This window comes from Contarinia nasturtii, unplaced genomic scaffold (assembly GCF_009176525.2).
Source record: "Contarinia nasturtii isolate CC-2019 unplaced genomic scaffold, AAFC_CNas_1.1 Cnas_scaffold_129, whole genome shotgun sequence".
Lineage (NCBI taxonomy): Eukaryota > Metazoa > Arthropoda > Insecta > Diptera > Cecidomyiidae > Contarinia > Contarinia nasturtii.
The window spans coordinates 10,516,477-10,535,588 of record NW_022197486.1 but is presented as its reverse complement, the minus strand read 5'-3'; the positions used below and the strand labels follow the sequence as shown (position 1 = coordinate 10,535,588).

Genomic DNA, 19,112 nt, shown 5'->3' with positions numbered 1-19,112 from the left:
TCAAGTCCAGTTGTATCAAGTCCAGTTGTATCAAGTCCAGTTGTATCAAGTGTACTATTGATAGTACTATCAAACGTTACATTCGATCTGTCCAATGGAATCTGCAATGAATTAATGGACATATAAGTAAAAGTTTTATTATAACGACGATGGTTAAATGTTTACTAGTTCTGTAATTACCTCATATGCATTCGGTGCTGGGTCATCGCCTAGAAAAATAATTATAATGTTAATGTCATAAATGTTGATAATTTAATCAATAAAAAATATGCACCTTTTAACGCTTGTTCAATTTGATCAATAGCCGCTTTAAAATCCTGTTTTTTCATCGAACTACTTGTGGCAAATTTTTGTTTTGTTTTTGAATACAATGTGATATCTTTCCCTTGAACATTGGCGCTGGTGAGAGAAATTCAAAGTCTTTCATTATAATTTCAGATTGAGAATTGACTAACGTAACATTTTCGCTAAATAAATGGCATGTGAGAGATTATCGCATGGAATTCTTTGGCTTAAATGGTTCCATCGGCAGACTCTCAAATTTTATTTAGGATCATGAATTGCAATGAAACTCAGTGCTCAATAATTTCATGCAGTCTCTTCAGAAGAGACAGGATGAGATGATCCAATGAATGTTTGGAGTGCTTCCTTTTGTAAAGAAATATAGCGGTACTTACGTCTCTCCGGTTCCGTAAAAATATACACTGTACTTCTTGGATTTGGTAATATCGACAATCTGAAAAGGATACAACCATTGATTAGACATTTATATCCATGTGGACCTGCGAATATTTTTTTCATTTAAGATTTCTATGAAAATGTCTGGCTTATCAATTTGAAAACAAGAAAATACAAATATGCATAACTCATTTTATTTGAATGGTTGATTCATCAACTTTTGAAGCTATATTGGATGCTATCAATTTTTTTTTCATCAGAATTTACTTTCTAAATTGAGCTTCATACATATGACCGCCTGAAAGAATATTTTCCAAAATTCTCATAGTTTTCCAAAACAAAGATTTTCTGAAATGATGAACTCTGAGAAAGTTATATTGAATCTGTGACATTCCAACCAATTAAAAATTATAAAAAAAATCCAACATTTTTTTCGAGACGACACGAAATGAGTTAAGCATTTTTTTTGCTCATATGTCAACAAAAATCATTATATCGAAGTAAATTTGTTTCAATTACATGAACTAAACAATTGTGGTGTGTGTAAGTATATATATATATATATAAATGTGTGTGTGTGTGTGTGTGTGTGTGTGTGTGTGTGTGTGTGTGTGTGACAAAAATGAAGTCAACGTAGAAGACTAAACAAATGTGTTTAATCAGTGTAAAAGATACAGATCTCTAAATGTAACGGCCATAGAAAAAATGATAATAATTGCAACAACAATATAAAAAATGGCAAAGATACATCTTTGAGCGGAAAAAAACTATGAAACTCACCTTTGCTGGCCAAGCCGGGTATCCCTTTACTTTGGCAAATACCAAATCACCAACGTTGAATGAGTCCTTTTTGCCCATTTTATTGGTTTTTTCAATGTTTTTTTTTTTTTATCAATCCACCGACAACGCACAAAATGTCTAACCAACAAAAATGTTGTTTAGTATTACGACCAAAAGAAACGCACCAAAAAAAAACTGTTGTTATACCGAATGGTGTGATTTGTTAAGTTTTTATTTCATTTGGGAAACGATGTGAAGAGAGTAAAAAAAACACTTTGCCAAATACACTGACGAACAAAATGCATAAATTGTGTGCGATGAGTATACGAGGAAAAAAGCGGCACGATCTTCATTCGTTTTATGTGTATATATATATGTGTGTGGTTAGAATTCCAGATGTCAGCTCTAGCATATGACACAATCATTCGAATAAATTTCGATGCATAACAATCTGGTCCGATTAAGTTTTCGAAAAAAAATCTATTCAAAATGTTTCACCGTGTAAAATGTGCATATTCCGATTTTTAATGCAGAAAATATACAATTATATTCATGTTCTTAATGTTTTCAAATACATTGAAAGTGTGTCATATAAGAAAAACACGCTATCACACAAATGCATTCAATAACAAATAATATATGAATTTGAGTTTCATCGATGTGTATATGTTAGTGTGTTTGCGTGTAATGTGACATTCTTGTTGGTCCGAAGTTCGAAACAAATCATGCTTTGACAGCAAACATCGCAGTCACATATACTTGCGTTCAAACATTTTGCTTTGCATTTTGGATTACATATTATTTTAATGTGTTTTTCTTGATATGATTTATATGGTGAAATGCAATTTTTAAATGTCGATAAAAGCGCATCCAATCATAGATTGAACGCATTCATTTTTCAATATCGGTTCACATTTTGACAGTTTATATGACACTTTTTGCGTTCGAAAGTGGTCCGATATCGAAATTAACGCGCGTATATAACCATACGAACGTACAACAGAAAATCAGAAAATCGTATCGAGCAAAAATCGTAGATCCACGCTAACTGAGCAAGGTACATTAATATTGATATTGTTATTTTTATTTGTATATTCCGATAATTTTCTTTGTGTTTTTTTGCTAAAAAAAAGTTTGATAATCATCCAAGAATATTTGTTTACACTTTAATTTTATAAAAAAATCGAAATATTTTTTTAATATAAAAAATAGATATATGTTGTTAAGCACATTTTTCAAATTGACATATATACTTATTTTGAAATATTTTTTTTCCTTTTGTTTTCAGGTTGATTGTTAAGTAGGCTGCGTTGTAAATTTAAAAAAAAATCCAAAGATGTCTGGTCGTGAAGGCGGTAAGAAGATTTCTAATTTCTTTATGGACATTCTTAACGTTTTTTCTTTGTTTATTCCCTCCAACTGGGATCTCCTATAAATTCTCCTATATGTTTTTTACAAAATATTTATATAATTGAATTTATTTTGTTGTGGTCACTTTAGGTAAGAAGAAGCCATTGAAGGCACCGAAGAAAGAGTCCAAAGATCTCACCGATGAGGACAAAGAATTTAAGGCAAAATTACAAGCTGAGAAAAAAGCAATGGATGCATTGAAACAAAAAGCATCACAAAAAGGTCCATTGACTGGTGGTGGCATCAAAAAATCTGGCAAAAAATGAGAACAAAGAACATCAACTATAACACTTACACCATATAAATTAAAATTCAATCCGGACCAACATTTCACACATAAATTCCGACTAAATTCACATTTGTTTTATAATCCGATGCTGTAAATCAAATGATGTACACGAACACAATTTTGATTTTAAAAACACTGCATTTATTGAAAACGGAATTTTTCAAAAAATAAAAAGTACAATTTGTAAAATAAGAAAAGAATTTTTCTGAATCCTGATTTTGGCATGTGTTTTAGCTACTTTTTCGATTTATCCGAACATTTTTTCAACTGAATGCGTAAACTTTCCGGTGAATGAAATTTATTGTTGACGTAGATTTGATTGCGGGGTGGCGAATCGCTTATCGTTGATTTCGTTTCGTCGTACATTTTGTGGTCAGCGTGCGTGTCTTGAATCGATGCATTCTTGTCATCATAGTCTTCGATTTCTTCCAGCAAATCAAAATCGTCAAAAATATCACTTGAACTGCTTCTATAAGTCAGATCGCTATCTCCAATCATACTGCTGCCTTCACTTGAGAAACTATCGGGTTCATTACTTGATTCATTGGATTCATATACGATCTCATTCAAATTTGTGGATGCGCGTCGTTGAATGCTACGATACATGAATGGCTCATCAGGACCAACGCCGATATCACGGGTGTGAGGTTTACATTGAATACCAAAATCTTTGAATACAACTTCATCGGTGCCAACACCGATATCTCGAGTTTGAGGTGAACACTGAACGCCAACTGAGATCGGTTTTACTTCAATCGGCACATCAATTTTTTCATTCGATTCCGTTTCGAACAAATCGGGTGATCCCACAGCATCATTTTTAATCATTTCATTGTACATTGTATCTGGTGTGTCCGTACTTTGTTTTTGAGAATATTGTAGAGTTAAGTACGTTGATTGCAGTGAATCTTCAAAGATGCTCGGTGAACGATCTGGTCTTCTTATTGTTTTTGCTTTTTGTGTATTTGCTGGTGTTTTCTGTGTTTTTTCTGGTGATGGTTTTGGATTGGCCCTTGTACTTTGAGCTCGGCCAGTTTTTGCAACAGTGGCAGCGCGTGTTGTTGCTCTTACTTTGCGTGCCATCTTTTCGTTCTGGTTTAGTTTGACAATGTCACATTGTTATTGCTGTAAATGACAATTTGACCAAATGGTTTCTATGGTGTTCCCATTCAAAGTTCACCGTTATTCAGTTCAAGCGCACATCTGTGTCGGTCACTGCATCAACGCAGCAAGTGTGAGTATCCTGTTTATGTGCTGTGAAGTGCAACAATCACTTGTCAAAGTGATAATGTCATGATAAAAACGAGAATGCTTAGAATTTGTGTTTTTTTATTTGTATATTTTGTTTAAAATAAATAAATAGCCTGATTTATGGACTACGTAATACAATTATGATAGTTATTTGTGAAACATTACACCAATAATTTTGTTTCTTGTTCATTTATAGATTAATTACCATTTAACTAAAAACGACTTAATCTAAAAAAAAATCAATTGAATCATTCGAATAATTCACTCTGTCAAAGTACACATGGCAAAACGTTAAAGTAATCAGGGTAAAACGGCAATTTTACCATCTATACACAGATTCATATTCGAATACTACTGTTATAAAAACACTTCTAATGCTGAAGTGTAAAAATGTGTTTGCAGTCGCTCCAAAGTATTACACTTGATGCATTTTACTTTGAATTTTGCCGTGTGTATTTTTTGAGAGAATTTCGTCGATCAACTCATCTTTTGAATTGTTATAATTAATATATATGCTAAAATGTTTGCATCAGTTTTGGTTTAAGTTTTGTAGCTTGTTTTCTCCCTACATTCTATCGTCATTTTTTTTCTATCGCACAGTTCAATGTTCTCCATTCATTTAATTTTATTTCTATTTGATTTTTGATCAATTCGTTCGAATGATTCGGAATTTAGGTGAATGCCGCAATCATATTATACAGTTGCATAAGCACTTGAATATGAGCTGGTAAACATGAAATTCGATCGTTTGTGTTTGGATCGATGGCGAGCCACGATAAGAAATTGTAACTCTCCAGAATATATCTCATTGTGTCGGCCGTATATGGTGAATCAAGCGGATGAATGCCGGCATGCGAAAATCTTTGATTAATATATTCATTTGAATTTTGATGGATCAACGGGCTGTGAATGTGCAATGAACTTTTCAAAAACACCGGATTCACATTCTCCAATTGTGGACAATTCACCCAGAACCATGGTGGCATTCGATTGATTGGAGCCGTTGAAACCATAAATCCAATTGCTAAGGGTTGTGCCATCATTTGACCAAACTGAAAATTGAAAAAAAAAACACAAACATTCGATAAATGAGTCGTTTCATTAAAAAAAAAAACGAACGAACAATAAAAGTACAAAGTATTTAGACTAATCTAATGAATGCAATTACGTTTATACTCACTTCATCGGATGTATTATGCAATTGCATTTGCATATTGCCAGTATCACAGTCTGATTCGAGTTTAACTTGATGTCCAAGGCCGCTCATATTTACCTACAGTGACCAGAAAAATGATATAATTTTATAGAAATTTTGTAAGAAAATATTTGAAAAATATAGATGATCTCAAAACGACCACAAATTTGGAATCGCTTGAACAAGCATCATTGCTTAAATTTGAGATTTGATTGCTTCAAAACAATTTTTATTTGAATGTTGTTTAAAAAAATATAGGAGATTTTCATGAAAGTGATATAATTTTTATTTACCGATAGCATTAAATTGGCATTTGGTTTTTGATCGTGGTCTTGTTTCGATACTTGAGCCATTTCCACTTTTTGATTCAACAACTGATGGTCGTCGTTTGGATTGACATTTTCTAATTTAACATCGAGCGTTGGATCATCTTGTGGATTATCCGTTGGCAGTTGAATTTCATCTGTGAAATGGTCTAAAGATTTTTTTAAATTTAAAACACGTTCGCTCAATAAAATCATTTGATTTAACTTACTTTCCCAGTCATTGGATAGGAAATCTTCAATGTTATTCATATTTACATCGTCCATTCCATCCATGTTCAAGTCAATTCCCTCGATTCCATCCATGCTATCGATGCCATTCAAATTATCAATTCCATTCATACTGTCGATGCCATTTAATCTGTGTAAAAATGCACCTCTAGTTGAATTCGAAAACAATGTAAAAACAATCAAACATACCCGCTTAAACCGTTTATATTATTGACTCCGGCCAAATTATTGATGTTGTTCATGTTGTTAAGTGCATTCAAAGCATTCATTCCTGCATTGTTCATGTTCATATTCATGCCGGAGTTCATATTCATGCCGTTAATGTTGTTCAATCCGCCGATGCCATTGATGTTATTTATTGAATTCATGCCATTCAATGAGCCCATATTATTGATCGAGGCCATATTATTTATGCCACCTAATGGAGCGCTATTTCCTAAGCTAACAAACAACTCTTCTTCGCTGAAATCTGTGATGTGATGTTCTGGGTACGTTTGAACAGCCTATTTGGTTAGAAAGAAAATGTCAAAATTTGAATAAAAGTTCATTGTTCATTGCAAATATTTTCTATCTTACTTGTGCCGCTGCATTGATTGGCAGTACTAAGATGTGTGTACATGAAAGATCGCTCGGCGTTGACAATGTAGATTGCATAGCAATTTGACTGAAACGTTCATCGGGTGTAAATTGATCGGATAGTATGCGGAAACAGGTGTCTGGCTCAAGTGTAAGTAAACATGCGCTTACAATACTTGGGCAACTATGCAAATACATCATTGAACATTGATCGCATACATCTTTCAATTGTTTTGAAATCTTAACAAGACTTGATTTACATAGCAGCCAACTCCACGCCTTCAATTCACCATGTCCAATTCTACCAACACGACCGATGACAATGCGCCATTGTTGTGATGTTTGTGAAATGATGCCAATTATGAAATCCATCAGTTTTTGTAAACTTTGACGACGAATTGAATCGCCTCGATTCTTTGGATTTTGTTCGGAATTTACAACTTCAATGTTTATTGTTATTGTTTCGAGCAGTTCGCCACGTTCATCGGTTGCCACCGCAAGCAACCATTTTTGATCTTCTGACAAACAATAATTACAATATAACACAGACGATGGTGTATCAACTGTACTTGCACCAAACACTTCACTACTTTCAATTGTTTCATCGCGTCCCGACAATATGTACGGTGGTGCATACAATTTGTATGGAGTGCGATTATTTTGATCTTTATTTTGAATGACCTTTTTCAAATTGGCTGCGGTTCCAAAGCCGGTTAGAACTTTAGCAGTTAAGTCATGTGTTAAATTGCGGCGACACTGCGAGAAAATGCTCAATGCCAAACAACGCATTTGATCGGCAGCCCGAAGTAAATCACAGTTTTGGCCCATTTCCAAAATGCTTTCCATCGAAAGGATTTGTAATTTAATGTTATTACGAATGGAATCTGGTACGGCATTTAGAATTTTTGAGTAGCTTCGCAGAAGTGCAATACATGAAATACGCTGCAAATCTTCCGATTCATGACCAAATGATAATGGATTCAATACATAAATTATGATGCACGGTGGTATTGCATCGTTTGCTTCATTCTGATTTGTCAATACAATTGGTTCGTTTGATGAAGCCGGCTGTGGAGTTTGTGCATTACTGTACGATGCATTTGAATCGCATTCATTTTCAAATGATGAATTTTGCTCTTTATTTTCGGCATTGCTGTATGAAAATTCCGGTGTATCTGGCTGAAACATTGGGCTTGACATCGATTTATCCTTGTACACATCTTTAATGTTAAAACCTTCCGGTTCTGGATCCAAAATACTTTTATCCGACGAAATATTTGTGAGATACGGCACAAGATGTTGTTGACACGTGTATATGTACGATTTGATGATTTCAATTGTTTTATTATCCTCAAATAATGCATATAAATTTTCGAATTCATCGCTTATGATATCGGTTGGGCTTTTGCTTGATCTCAAAATACCATCACAGCCTTTAATTGGGCAATGTCTTCCTAATTTGCACATTTCGTACATGGTGCTCAGCTCTTTGAAAAATTGCTTTGCTTCATCGACCACATAATCGTTGTCTGGTGTAACAACGATATAGGCCACATCACGTGTGTATGAATATGGTTCGAGCATCAATTGATCCCAGTATTGAATTGCAAATGGTGAAACCGACAACCATTCCTTTTCATGTCCGACGATTATTGATGGGATTGGTTGTGGTTCGCATTGTCCCGATTGTGTTGATGCCAAACGATGGAATTGACGCCATGTTAATGGACCCTGAATTGCATATGGTGCTTCCCACATTCGTGTCATGTATTTTTTATTAAACGATCCTTGTAGCACTGGCATCAGCATTTGCATGAATTTCAGCACATCTTTGTTGTTCGATGGTACGCTTGCTTTTATGTACGGCCATTTATGTACATTGGTGTACGAATCATTCGATTTGACGAGCGCATTATTTTTACGTGATTTTGGTTGACTTTCCAATTTACTGTTGTCCAATGCCAATCGAATAATGTCCTGTGCATCACAGTATTCAACCACATTGATGAATGCATCTTCGAAACTATAATAGCTTGCATTATTCACAAAACGAATTGAACGTTGCACAGAATTTGTGGCATTTTGCACACAAGTACATTGCTCTTGAATGTAATCCATAATTACTTGTGAGATCGAACCACACATTTTTTCCATACCAAATAGAAATTCGTCACTACCTGCCGCACTTTTTATCAGCAATGATCTCTTTTCGCGTGCTTTTTGCTCTTGTGGATCTTCAGCAATTCCAGTTATTTCATTTTCATCATCATAAAATAAGCCCGATTTATGTGACAGTCTACGATTAACTATTGCACTATAGCCACATGTACAATGAATTGGATCGGTGTCTAAATAGCCCAATAGATGAGAATTTTTAACACGCATATTGCGATCATTTTCCGTTTCAAATTGACCAATTGGATTTAAAGTTAATGAAATATCAGGAACATATTCCGAATAACTATGACCATTCAATGCTAAATAACGACCTGAATCCAAACCACGAATATTACCAAATGTTCCATCACAAGATGTATGGCATACACACAACGAACAACTATTGAAATTATGATCACGGAATACATTCAACGATGTATCGTACAAAAGCAAATTCAATATCAATGCATTCGTCTCTGGTAAACGTTGCACCGGTTGAGCTATATTTTCTAAGTAGGTTTCTGAAATAAACAATTTTTGATTACATTGTTAATATCAAGGTATCAATACAAAATTTAAATATAATTTACACAGAAAGTGTGCCCGAAATATAATAACGTACAATTTAATGTGTGATGAACATGAAATGCTTACCGTTTTTGTTGTAATAAGATGATAAGGACATGGCTGGACTTGAAGCTGTGCTACCAATTTGAAGTGATGGCAAAATAGAAGTGCTACATGGTCCAGTGGCGCATTCATCGCACGATGAATTATCCGAATCATCTAAATCATTGCCATCCGAATCGTCTGAGTCTGAATCGCTTGAACTGTAATTCATTTGTTGTCCACTCTCTAGAATGGTTGTCGCATTATTTTCAAATGGAAATGATTCGGTGGTGGTGTCAAATGGTGCAACTTGCAAGCTATTTGCCATCTCGATGTTTCGCTGATATTTATGAAATTTACGAATGTGTACTTCTTCATTATACACTTCGCTATCATAGTCCAGATTGATATGAACCTTGACCACTTTAACTGGTTTTTCATTATCAAACTCCTCGACGCTACTGCTGCTTTTATCTAAATTGGTACTGTTCGTTCTTTGAGCGCCGGCATCTCCTCGCTGTAAAACATTTTCATTGGATCCGCTCACTTCAGATTTTATATTAGATTTGTGATACAGATCGGATTTCATGGAGTCAAAATTATGACCAGAATCATTGCTGTTGTCATCACTATTTCCATTATTATCATACATCGAACATTCTTCAGCCTGGCCACTTTTTCGTGATTTTTGGCCTTTATCACTTTTCTTTTTGCCCGATTTCTTCTTGTCTGTATCACTGTCCGTATCACTTTCGCTTTCGTTTCGAATTTCTGTGTCACTTGTTGGTTCCTCTTTGATAGTCATATGTCGACTTTCATACTTATTCTGGCCACCTTTGAAATCAACTTCTTTTTTAATCAGATAATCGAAACCGCTTATTGAACGCTTTGATTTACTACCATCCGTTTTAGTTATTATTGGTCCTGCACCAAATGTTCGATGCTTATTTTTGTTCTTACTTTTACTGAAACCAATGCCAACTTTATTATTCAAAGTGGCGCCGAATTTATTCTTTTTGTTCAGTGATTTTCCCGAGCCATTTGATGACTCCCAAGATGGTCGATAAATGAAATTGTGCTGCAAATAGGCTTGAGTTGGTGCTATATTTGTAAGTGGTGCATATTTTGATGAAATAAGCTGCTTTGATGTGGTTGATGTTGATGATGATGATAAGTTGAACGTCCAATCCTGAATTTCCGTGATATATTCGTTATTATTTTTGGTTAACTTTGTGATACTTTTCAAAGTTGAACGGAATGAAAGGGGACCTACCTGCATTGATCCTTCGTTTGAATTATCAGAGCAATCTGGATCGACCATGCCACCAAGATCGGAAAGAAGTGACAGATTGCGTGCACCTCCAAAATAAATATCGGAGAAATTTGTTGGGCTGCATAAAATATCAGGGCTATTCAAATCGTAGTCAGACAAGTTTGAATTCTATTTTGAAAAAAAAAAAAAACAAGAAGAAGTTAGAATGTCGTTTGTGTTGCGAAAATTCATTAAATTTACTAACCGAACCGCTGTCATTGTAATAGTCTTGATCAACGTCTTCGTCGGATGTATGAAGACCGTCAGAAACTGATTTGCTTTCAACACTGTTTGGCGGATTATTCTTGAAATCGGCTAATCGCACATTTTGCTTTGAGTAAAGATCTTGTAATTCTTTGAAAATGGCTCGAGATGAAAACCGTTCACCAGGTTTGAATCTTTTAACCGGATGCATATTACCTAATTGATTATAAATTATTGGTTAAATACTCCAATCATAAATTACAATTCTCTGTACATTCTCTGAATTTCTTCACTATTTTTTATAGTTAAAAACGAAAAAATCGTTTCAGTTACCTGGTGGAACGATAGCGCCAAATAATGAAAAAGAATGTGCCATCCACGCTTCCCACGTTGAAAAATCGTACAGTGATTGTGGAGTTTCATTACATTCAGCGATGAGGTCATGATTGCGAACATTCAAGTTAGGCCTTTTCATCAAAGATGCGAGCGTTTCCAAATTGATCATATTCCGTTTGGCTATTTGCATGCTGTTACTATAAAATGTTCGATGTGGACGTTTCGTTGGTTTTAAAATTCGTTTACGGCTTGTACTACTGCCATCCTTTGCCTTTTTACTGGACGAAGACGTATTTGCGGAGCCACCCGGAGCATTTTCGCTATTTTTTGTATTGTCCGTATCAGTTGATTTATTTTTGTCGGTTTTATTGCTCGATTTGCTTGACTTTTTTGACGATTCAACCGATTTAGCATGCTTTGATTTTTTACTACTCTTCGATGATCGGCTGCTACTGCTCGACGTCAATTTACTGGCATTTGCATCACTTTCGGAATTTTTCAGTTTTTTTGCACTCTCTCCGCTAGTTTTTAATGTGCTCGATTTCTTTTCAATACTCAAGGCGGACGACATCACGTCGATGTCTTCATGTGTTGAACTTTGTGTTATTTGTTCCGGTAGAAATTCGGTGGGATTTTCAATTTTAATTTCAATCTCTCTGGTCAAATCTGACGGTCGATTTTTTAACAAATCAATTGTGGTCAAACTGTCTTTGAGTCGTACACCATCTACAAATGCAACACCGCCATCAATCGATTTCGAATCATCCAAACCTAATGAGTGTTTATCGATTGCTGGTGCCGCAACGTTGTCAATGCAATGTGCCACATTCATGTGTTCACGTACTGGACTAATATATGGTGTATTTGTTTTATTGAATCGATCGTCGCCTCTTGTGTTTTCAGTATTCGCACCGTTGCCTGGGCTGTTGGTACGTTTTCGTTCGCTTTCCGTTTGATTTGGCGACTTAATCGACTCCATTATCTGTGATAAGCTTTCCGGATCTAAATCTAAACCGGACATACTTGTTGATGTTTTTGGCAACATTTGACCAAGACCTGTGTCATCTTTGCTTTTGATTGGATCATTTATTAAAATATCTGCTAAACGAAATAGACATAATGACAATCAATTAGAAAATTGCTACTGAAATTACCTGATTGATTGTTTTGGAAACCAATGCGATGCGATATATTTACCTAAAATACCACTCTGATTTGAATCTTGCATGCTCTGCTCGTCTAAAAATGAAAATACCATTTCATCATCGGTTTTTTGTGCTGTCTCACATTTTTCTTGGAGAACATTCTTCGTACCTTCAGATACACCTCCACCTCCACTTTCGTTTGTGCTAATTGCATTTAAGGAACCAAATTCACCTTTTGCACCTGCCAATTCATCAGCACAAAAGCCATCACTCTTCTTGCCTGCATCACCGTCATTACCATCGCAATCGGCCGATACATCTGATTTATCTTTGTTGATGCATTCCGTGGGAAATGGACTTTTTCCTATTTTACTTGCAACATCACCGATCACCGATTCGCTGGTCAAATTTGAATCTTGTGATTCGAGCAAATTTTTTCCAAGCAATTCTCCCGGTTCCATAATATCTTTGTCCGTAATTGTTTCTGATTTGCTGATAGTTGGCGAGTTTTCGTTTCGTTTATTGTCACTGTTATCGCGATTGTCATTGCTATTGGTGTCATTATTGTCGCTCAGATTTGAGTAGTCAGCCGAAATCAGTGTGTTTAAGCTAATTGCCGTTGGGTTTATATAATTGGCAATACTTTCAAAATTCTCATTGCTACGAATTGAAATGTTTTCGGCTTTGCGTGATGTAATACTGTCCGGTTTAATATCATATTCATCATCGGAAATGTTGTCCGTATGTAAATCAGACATAGCGTTATCATCTTCAACACTTTTTGAACCGATTGCACTGTCCAAACTCAATCCAATGCATGATGAAACGCCTTTCAATTTTGTGTCCGAGCTCGGCGATGTTTTTAATTGATCATCATGCTCTCTTTGGCCCGAGCTCGAATCGATGCCCTTTGAACCACAGTCACGCATTAGGCTAAATGTGCTTGAACATTTCAAATCTTTTCCGCTACTATTCGAATCGCTGGTATCAGTCGTATTTAAATCATCTAAAAAGTTCATTGAATTTATGAACGGCATTTGATCGCTGTTGCTAGTTTTTATGTCAGATTTTGTATTGCCTTCCAAATTGGCACAATCTGATTTTATAGGAACATCACTTGATTTATTTGTTAAACGTATTACAAAATCATGGGAATTACTACTTTTGGCGCTATCATTCGACGAATCGTCCACATCATCGGCAAAATCGCCAACATCCGAATCACTAATATTGCTATGGTTGTCATTGGCTAAATCGGAACTAACAATATTACTATCGTTTGGCAAATTATCAATTCGATTGCTATCTTCAGAGCGTTGCATGCCAAACGTTCGGCTACCATCAGTTTTTTCACCCATACACCCTAATTTATCACTTGATTTTGGGCTTTGGTGTGAACCTTCACCACCCGCACCTTTCTCATGTTCACCGCCCATTTTAGCCGAATCGGACGAACTATCTGCATCGGCCGATAAAATTTTTTCTAAACTTTCACTTGGATTTGTGCATTGTTTGGCGGTGTTTTCATCAATATCATTTTCGGACGTGTTCTTCTTGCTCTTTCCATCGTTGTTTTTATTTGGCGAATGCTTCTTTTGCTCAACGTCAGAAGCATCGTCTTCTTCCTCCTCATTTTCTGAATTTTCGGTACTGAAAAAAATAATAAAGACCATTGTGAAATCAAACCCAATTAATGTGAACCATCGAACTCACCTTTCATCGTCGTCCGAGTCGTCCGAATCGTCTGAATCATCATCGGTGTCATCGCTGTCACTGTCGCTACTTTCGTTTAGATTTTTTACATTTTTATGTTCATTCTCGGATTTTTTATTTTGATCATTTGATTCGAAGGACATTTTTGTTTCGTTTTCATTGAGCTCACTCTCGCCTTCGCCAAATATATTTTCTAATGCACTATTTAGGAAATTGGTATCGTTCAATGTATTATTTTCAAGTAAATCGATGTCAGTAGAAAGATGTTCACTTTTGATGCTAATGTCTAAAGCATTTGTGATGTTTGCATTGTCAATTGCCGCTGTATCGGATGTTGGTAAGCCCAAGTTTTTATCCGGATCAGTCTTCATGTGGAGAATTTTCTCTTTGATTTCATCATCACTTATCGATTTGCCACTCTCTTTGACACTACCACCCGGTGAAATCTGTTCGTTTGCATTCACTTTATCGATTATACTATCTGGCGATGGGTTTGGTGTCAATTGATTATTTTGCGGTTGTTCTGATGTCAGAACAAACGGCGAATGTGTGTCATCGTAGTCACTGGACGAATTCAAAAAGTTTTGTAGTTCATATTGTGATGATAGTTGATTTGGCGACGGTATTGGAAGTGCTTGCTGAAAATGCCATTTGTAAAATATCATTTAGCACATGAAAATTGAATCGATGATTTATATTTGTTATTTGTTGTTTGAGCTTACCGATTCATATTCGGGCGGTGAAACCGACGATGGATACGGGAAATACGGTGAAAGTTCCGGGCTTGATGGTGTTCCTAGGGTTAATTACAAAAAAAGAATAGAAAAAATGGGTATTAATAAACATGTAATGGGTCTGTAATGGAATAGTAATTTTTAAGGGAGCAAACCTTGTGGTGTTCCCATCGATGTAATGGCAGATGATATATCAGCCATTAGTTGATTACTCTGGTTTAAGCCACAACTGGATGGTTTGTCAGGATTCTTTCGTCTAAAAAGATATATTAATTAATTAATCTAGGTGTCAAAGGACATAGGTGGTTCATTGATTGATAAATTGCTTATATATACTTACATCGTGCAATTGCACACGGATTTGCTTGTTGGATGTTCAAAATACTGTTCTTTATCAGTTGTATTTTCTATAACATTTTCAGCCTCCTGTTGATGCGTTGTCAAAATTTGTGAACCAATTACGCATTCTTGCCAAACGCGTTCACCAATTATATTCTCGACGCCGAACGGTGTTTGAATTTTATTTTCATTTTCAATTTCGTTCATATCGTCTTGTTGGCACATTTTTGGAATCGAACTAAACGCAAATTCTTCGTCATCGATATCAGTGACGAGCACATATTTGGCAGGATAACACATTCTAACGCCGCCGGTGATTACCTCAACAACGGGCGGATAATGGTATTCAGTCTTGCGAAGCAATGGATAAAAAATTGACCATTCTTTGAGTGTTTTCTTTGTTATTGGATCCGATGGTTTATAATATTTGCCGGTTAGTGTACCGGCCAAACCGTACGGCGCCAGAATGACCGGATGTTGATTAAAATCACTATTCAATGCAGCCTCTTTTACATGATCTAATGTTAAACGTCGCACATTCGGATGATTACGTAAATCAATGGATGTACACACTGTACTTTCGCCGTGCACAAAAAATCCAAACGAAAATGACATGTGATGATAACTGAAAATACAAATACCACAAAACAGTTACATTTAATGACGTTTTTGGATAGCAAATTTCAACCTTATTAAAATAATTTTGTGATCTTAAAAAAGAATGTTCAAAAAAGAACGAAGACCATTACTAATTCTTGGCGTAATCGTCCCTGAGAATATTTCGATGGATTTTTTTCTAGGATTTCGCATAATTCAAAGCAACATCAATCTACAGAATGTGCTCTAGTTAACAAGATCGAATTCCATGAAGCCTTAAAATTAGGAAAGAAATTAATTTATATTTACCCATTTTCGATGGAGCAATTTTGCCTTGTACATGGTTGCACAAACCATTTACCTAATCGCATCACACCTCTCGATAGTAAACATCTAAAGAAGAAGAAAAATCCGCATTAATATATTTTCAATGAATGTTGAATGTTCGCGTAATTACCGTTCGATCAAATTGTGTAACGCCTTGAATAACAGAGATCGACACTCGTAGCTAATTCCATTTTCATAGGAGCCTTCAGCCGTCTCAACCGTTGGTTTCATAAGTTCAGGTACAAGCAATTCATTGAGGTCGGGTTCTTCGCCATACCAAAATATCCACAGCTCTTTCGATGTTTTCAGTGACAATGGTGGAAATGTCATGGAATTTTGTGTGCGTGCATCATATAAATTACTGGGATTGAATGAATCGACCTTTTTCGATGAAATACGGCGCCAAACACACAGAATATTTTCACGTAAGCATCTTGCATATGAACGGAGTATTGGATCTTTCAGCGGTTCATTTGTTGGATCAACAAATACGAATTTACGCCATCGAATGCCACACAAATCAGTCTATGTTAACAAATGAAATTGAGCAACAATACAACAATGGTGAAATAACATTACTACTTTTAAAATATAAAATGCGAAAAAGATTGACGGCAGTAAAAGAAGAGCGAACATAAAAACAATCAAAATGAAAGCATTTGTCGGTGTACGATTGAAGCAAACAAGAAAAATAAAAGAGCTTGTGCTTTAACAAAATAAAATTTCAAAAAGAAGAAGAAGACGAAAAAAAACGCGGAGGAGGAGGAGGAGGAGAAATGACTGACAAAGCCAAAAACAAATAAACAAACAATAAAGCGGAAAATCAAATGAAGATAGCTTAAATAAAATAGCTAATTTGTATTTGTGCTTGATCTGTTTATGGAGCGGCGGCACTAGTATTTGTTCATGGATAGTATAAAAGAAAGCATATGTTGCTTGACACACATTCACAATTACATTTCATGTTTCGATTACATTTAATGAATGGACGACAGCACCAACACATCAACCGTTCACTTAAAAAAAAGCACAAACATACACCACGCACACAGAGAGAGAGTAATAGAAACAGAAAACAGCAACACCAGCAGTGATGAGCAACAAAAACATGTTTAATTCGAATATGTATGCAATATTATATCCACATAACTTCGCGTATCATTAAAATAGCCGTCCATTTTTCTTTTATTCTTTTTAAAAAAAACTTTTTTTGTTGTTTCTTTTTCACCATTTGAAAAGGATAAACGGCAAAACGCATAAACAACACACACGAAAATGAATTCTAATCGAACAAACAAATCAATGAATGAATGAATTCAATTGCTAGCTCTTTTTCTTACAAATTGTGCGTGCATACAACTGCTTCTACGGCCGATTAGCTTCAATTTATAACAACAACAATGACTACTAGCAACCACAAAAATAAATTATATTTGATCCACTATTTAAGCGAACGAACAAAATAAATAAATAAATATATCAAATGTTTACCAATGCAAAAAAGTTCGTATGACAATCTTCCAAGCTGCCACTATTCGATATAACAGGAGGATTCATCATTTTGATCAATGTCAATGATTTATTCCGATGAATTGGTGTCGATTTCCACACAGCTCACAAATTTCCAATTCTGTTTGGTTTTCGCACTCACTTTGTATATATGCACATATACGGACAAGATGTGTATATATGTCAAGTATTTTTCCTTTAATTTTTATTTTCGTTCAAATTGTATTACACTATCAGGACCGAAAAACTATTTGTATTTCATTTGGATTATCTTATGTTTGAGCTACAATTTATTTGAATTAAATTGATTGCTAAAAAAAAAAATTTACTACGCGTTTTCACTCATTTTGGTGTCGTGACCAATGTTTGTGCCAATTGAACGAAGAATTTAGTGTTAAAAATTTATCTAAAACAAACACACTAAACACTTTTAATGGCGATTCTACAAATGGCGGCCATTGAATTTTAAGCTGTACAAATCATTTCATGATTTGTGTTGCATTGTTAAAATATGAATACCACACACGTTCATATGGTATGGTTCATGTATGTCATACACACAAACATACACACATAGATTGACGAATACATGCAAAACGTCAGTGCATTTGTGTAGACGTTTGACGTTTCCAATGTTCTCTCACACACAACAACATCAATCATCAAATTAATTTTATCTGAATAGCAAATCTTTTATTGCCATTGAATGTTAAACAGTTATATTTTTATTAAATGAATGGAAAAAATTGTAAAAAATATAACACTTCAACAAAATTCCATCGATTTGAGTCCGGTATTTGCTATTTGCTTGAATTAAATGTTGACTGAAGTTAGTCAAAATGAATCTGTCACTACGTAACGAACAATATTTCATTCATACCCAGTTCAATGGTCTCAAGTACACAGATTGTTTTCAACATATTGGAGAATTTGGAGAATTTTTCCGACTATGATTCATTGGCATCATTGCGGATGTTTTTTTTTAATTCAATTTAAATGTTCACTCTATTTATGGTAACATTTTTTTAAAAACCAATGATTTGAATACAGGTTCTGTTTCGATTCGAAATTTTTGGAAGAAAAAACTTGCATTACCACTTCATTCAACGTATTCATTTTATTATCACTTATACGATGAAAGTACTCGACATAGTATAAAACAACCTGTGGTATTTACATTGTAACAATATATTTTTGAAATGCGCTAAGGCAATCTTAGTTGTTCGTTAATATCCGATTGTTTAGAATCAGCAAACAAATCGTTGCCTACTTTTTCACCATTTTTTTTTTTTGTATTTTTAATAATTATTGATAAACCGTCAATGTTTATGAAAAATCAATGACTGTTGAGATTTGGACACGTTAGAAAATCGGGTCTTTTTATAATTTATACATTG

General features: G+C 34.9%; 3 protein-coding genes across 9 annotated transcripts in view; 1 reads left to right on the top strand and 2 right to left on the bottom strand.

Moving 5' to 3' along the window:
• The window catches only part of LOC116341687 (hepatoma-derived growth factor-related protein 2), a 4,067-nt gene extending 2,049 nt beyond the window's left edge, over nt 1–2,018 (bottom strand). Inside the window, exons 1-5 of one of the 4 annotated variants that reach the window (XM_031768919.1) lie at nt 1,459–2,018; nt 678–736; nt 275–399; nt 181–209; nt 33–101 (exon numbers count right to left, since the gene is read on the bottom strand). In XM_031768919.1, coding sequence (XP_031624779.1) covers nt 33–101; nt 181–209; nt 275–399; nt 678–736; nt 1,459–1,536 — 360 coding nt within the window. In that variant the 5' untranslated portion in view covers nt 1,537–2,018. The remainder of the gene's footprint in view (nt 1–32; nt 102–180; nt 210–274; nt 400–677; nt 737–1,458) is intronic. The other 3 variants (XM_031768937.1, XM_031768910.1, XM_031768928.1) reach the window with 3 other exon arrangements.
• Nucleotides 2,019–2,400: 382 nt separating this feature from the next.
• LOC116341724 (translation machinery-associated protein 7 homolog) lies at nt 2,401–3,357 on the top strand. Its single transcript, XM_031768969.1, has 3 exons — nt 2,401–2,515; nt 2,747–2,813; nt 2,959–3,357. Exons 2-3 carry the CDS (start codon nt 2,795–2,797, stop codon nt 3,132–3,134), a joined length of 195 nt encoding a protein of 64 aa, XP_031624829.1. The 5' UTR covers nt 2,401–2,515; nt 2,747–2,794; the 3' UTR covers nt 3,135–3,357.
• A 1,112-nt stretch (nt 3,358–4,469) lies between these two features.
• LOC116345177 lies at nt 4,470–18,313 on the bottom strand. 4 transcript variants are annotated; one of them, XM_031774362.1, is made up of 19 exons: nt 17,698–18,313; nt 16,337–16,731; nt 16,189–16,272; nt 15,284–15,907; nt 15,099–15,199; nt 14,932–15,005; nt 14,210–14,847; nt 12,666–14,146; nt 12,549–12,590; nt 11,349–12,452; nt 11,017–11,231; nt 10,773–10,940; nt 9,545–10,688; nt 6,734–9,411; nt 6,347–6,660; nt 6,139–6,287; nt 5,897–6,078; nt 5,589–5,681; nt 4,470–5,460 (listed from the first exon to the last, which is right to left on the bottom strand). In XM_031774362.1, exons 1-19 carry the CDS (start codon nt 17,764–17,766, stop codon nt 5,080–5,082), a joined length of 9,936 nt encoding a protein of 3,311 aa, XP_031630222.1. In that variant the 5' UTR covers nt 17,767–18,313; the 3' UTR covers nt 4,470–5,079. The 4 variants fall into 4 exon arrangements, with proteins under 4 accessions (XP_031630222.1, XP_031630230.1, XP_031630204.1 ...); XM_031774370.1 differs by having other exon boundaries at nt 11,349–12,449; XM_031774344.1 differs by having other exon boundaries at nt 12,549–14,146.
• Between the last annotated feature and the right edge of the window lie 799 nt (nt 18,314–19,112).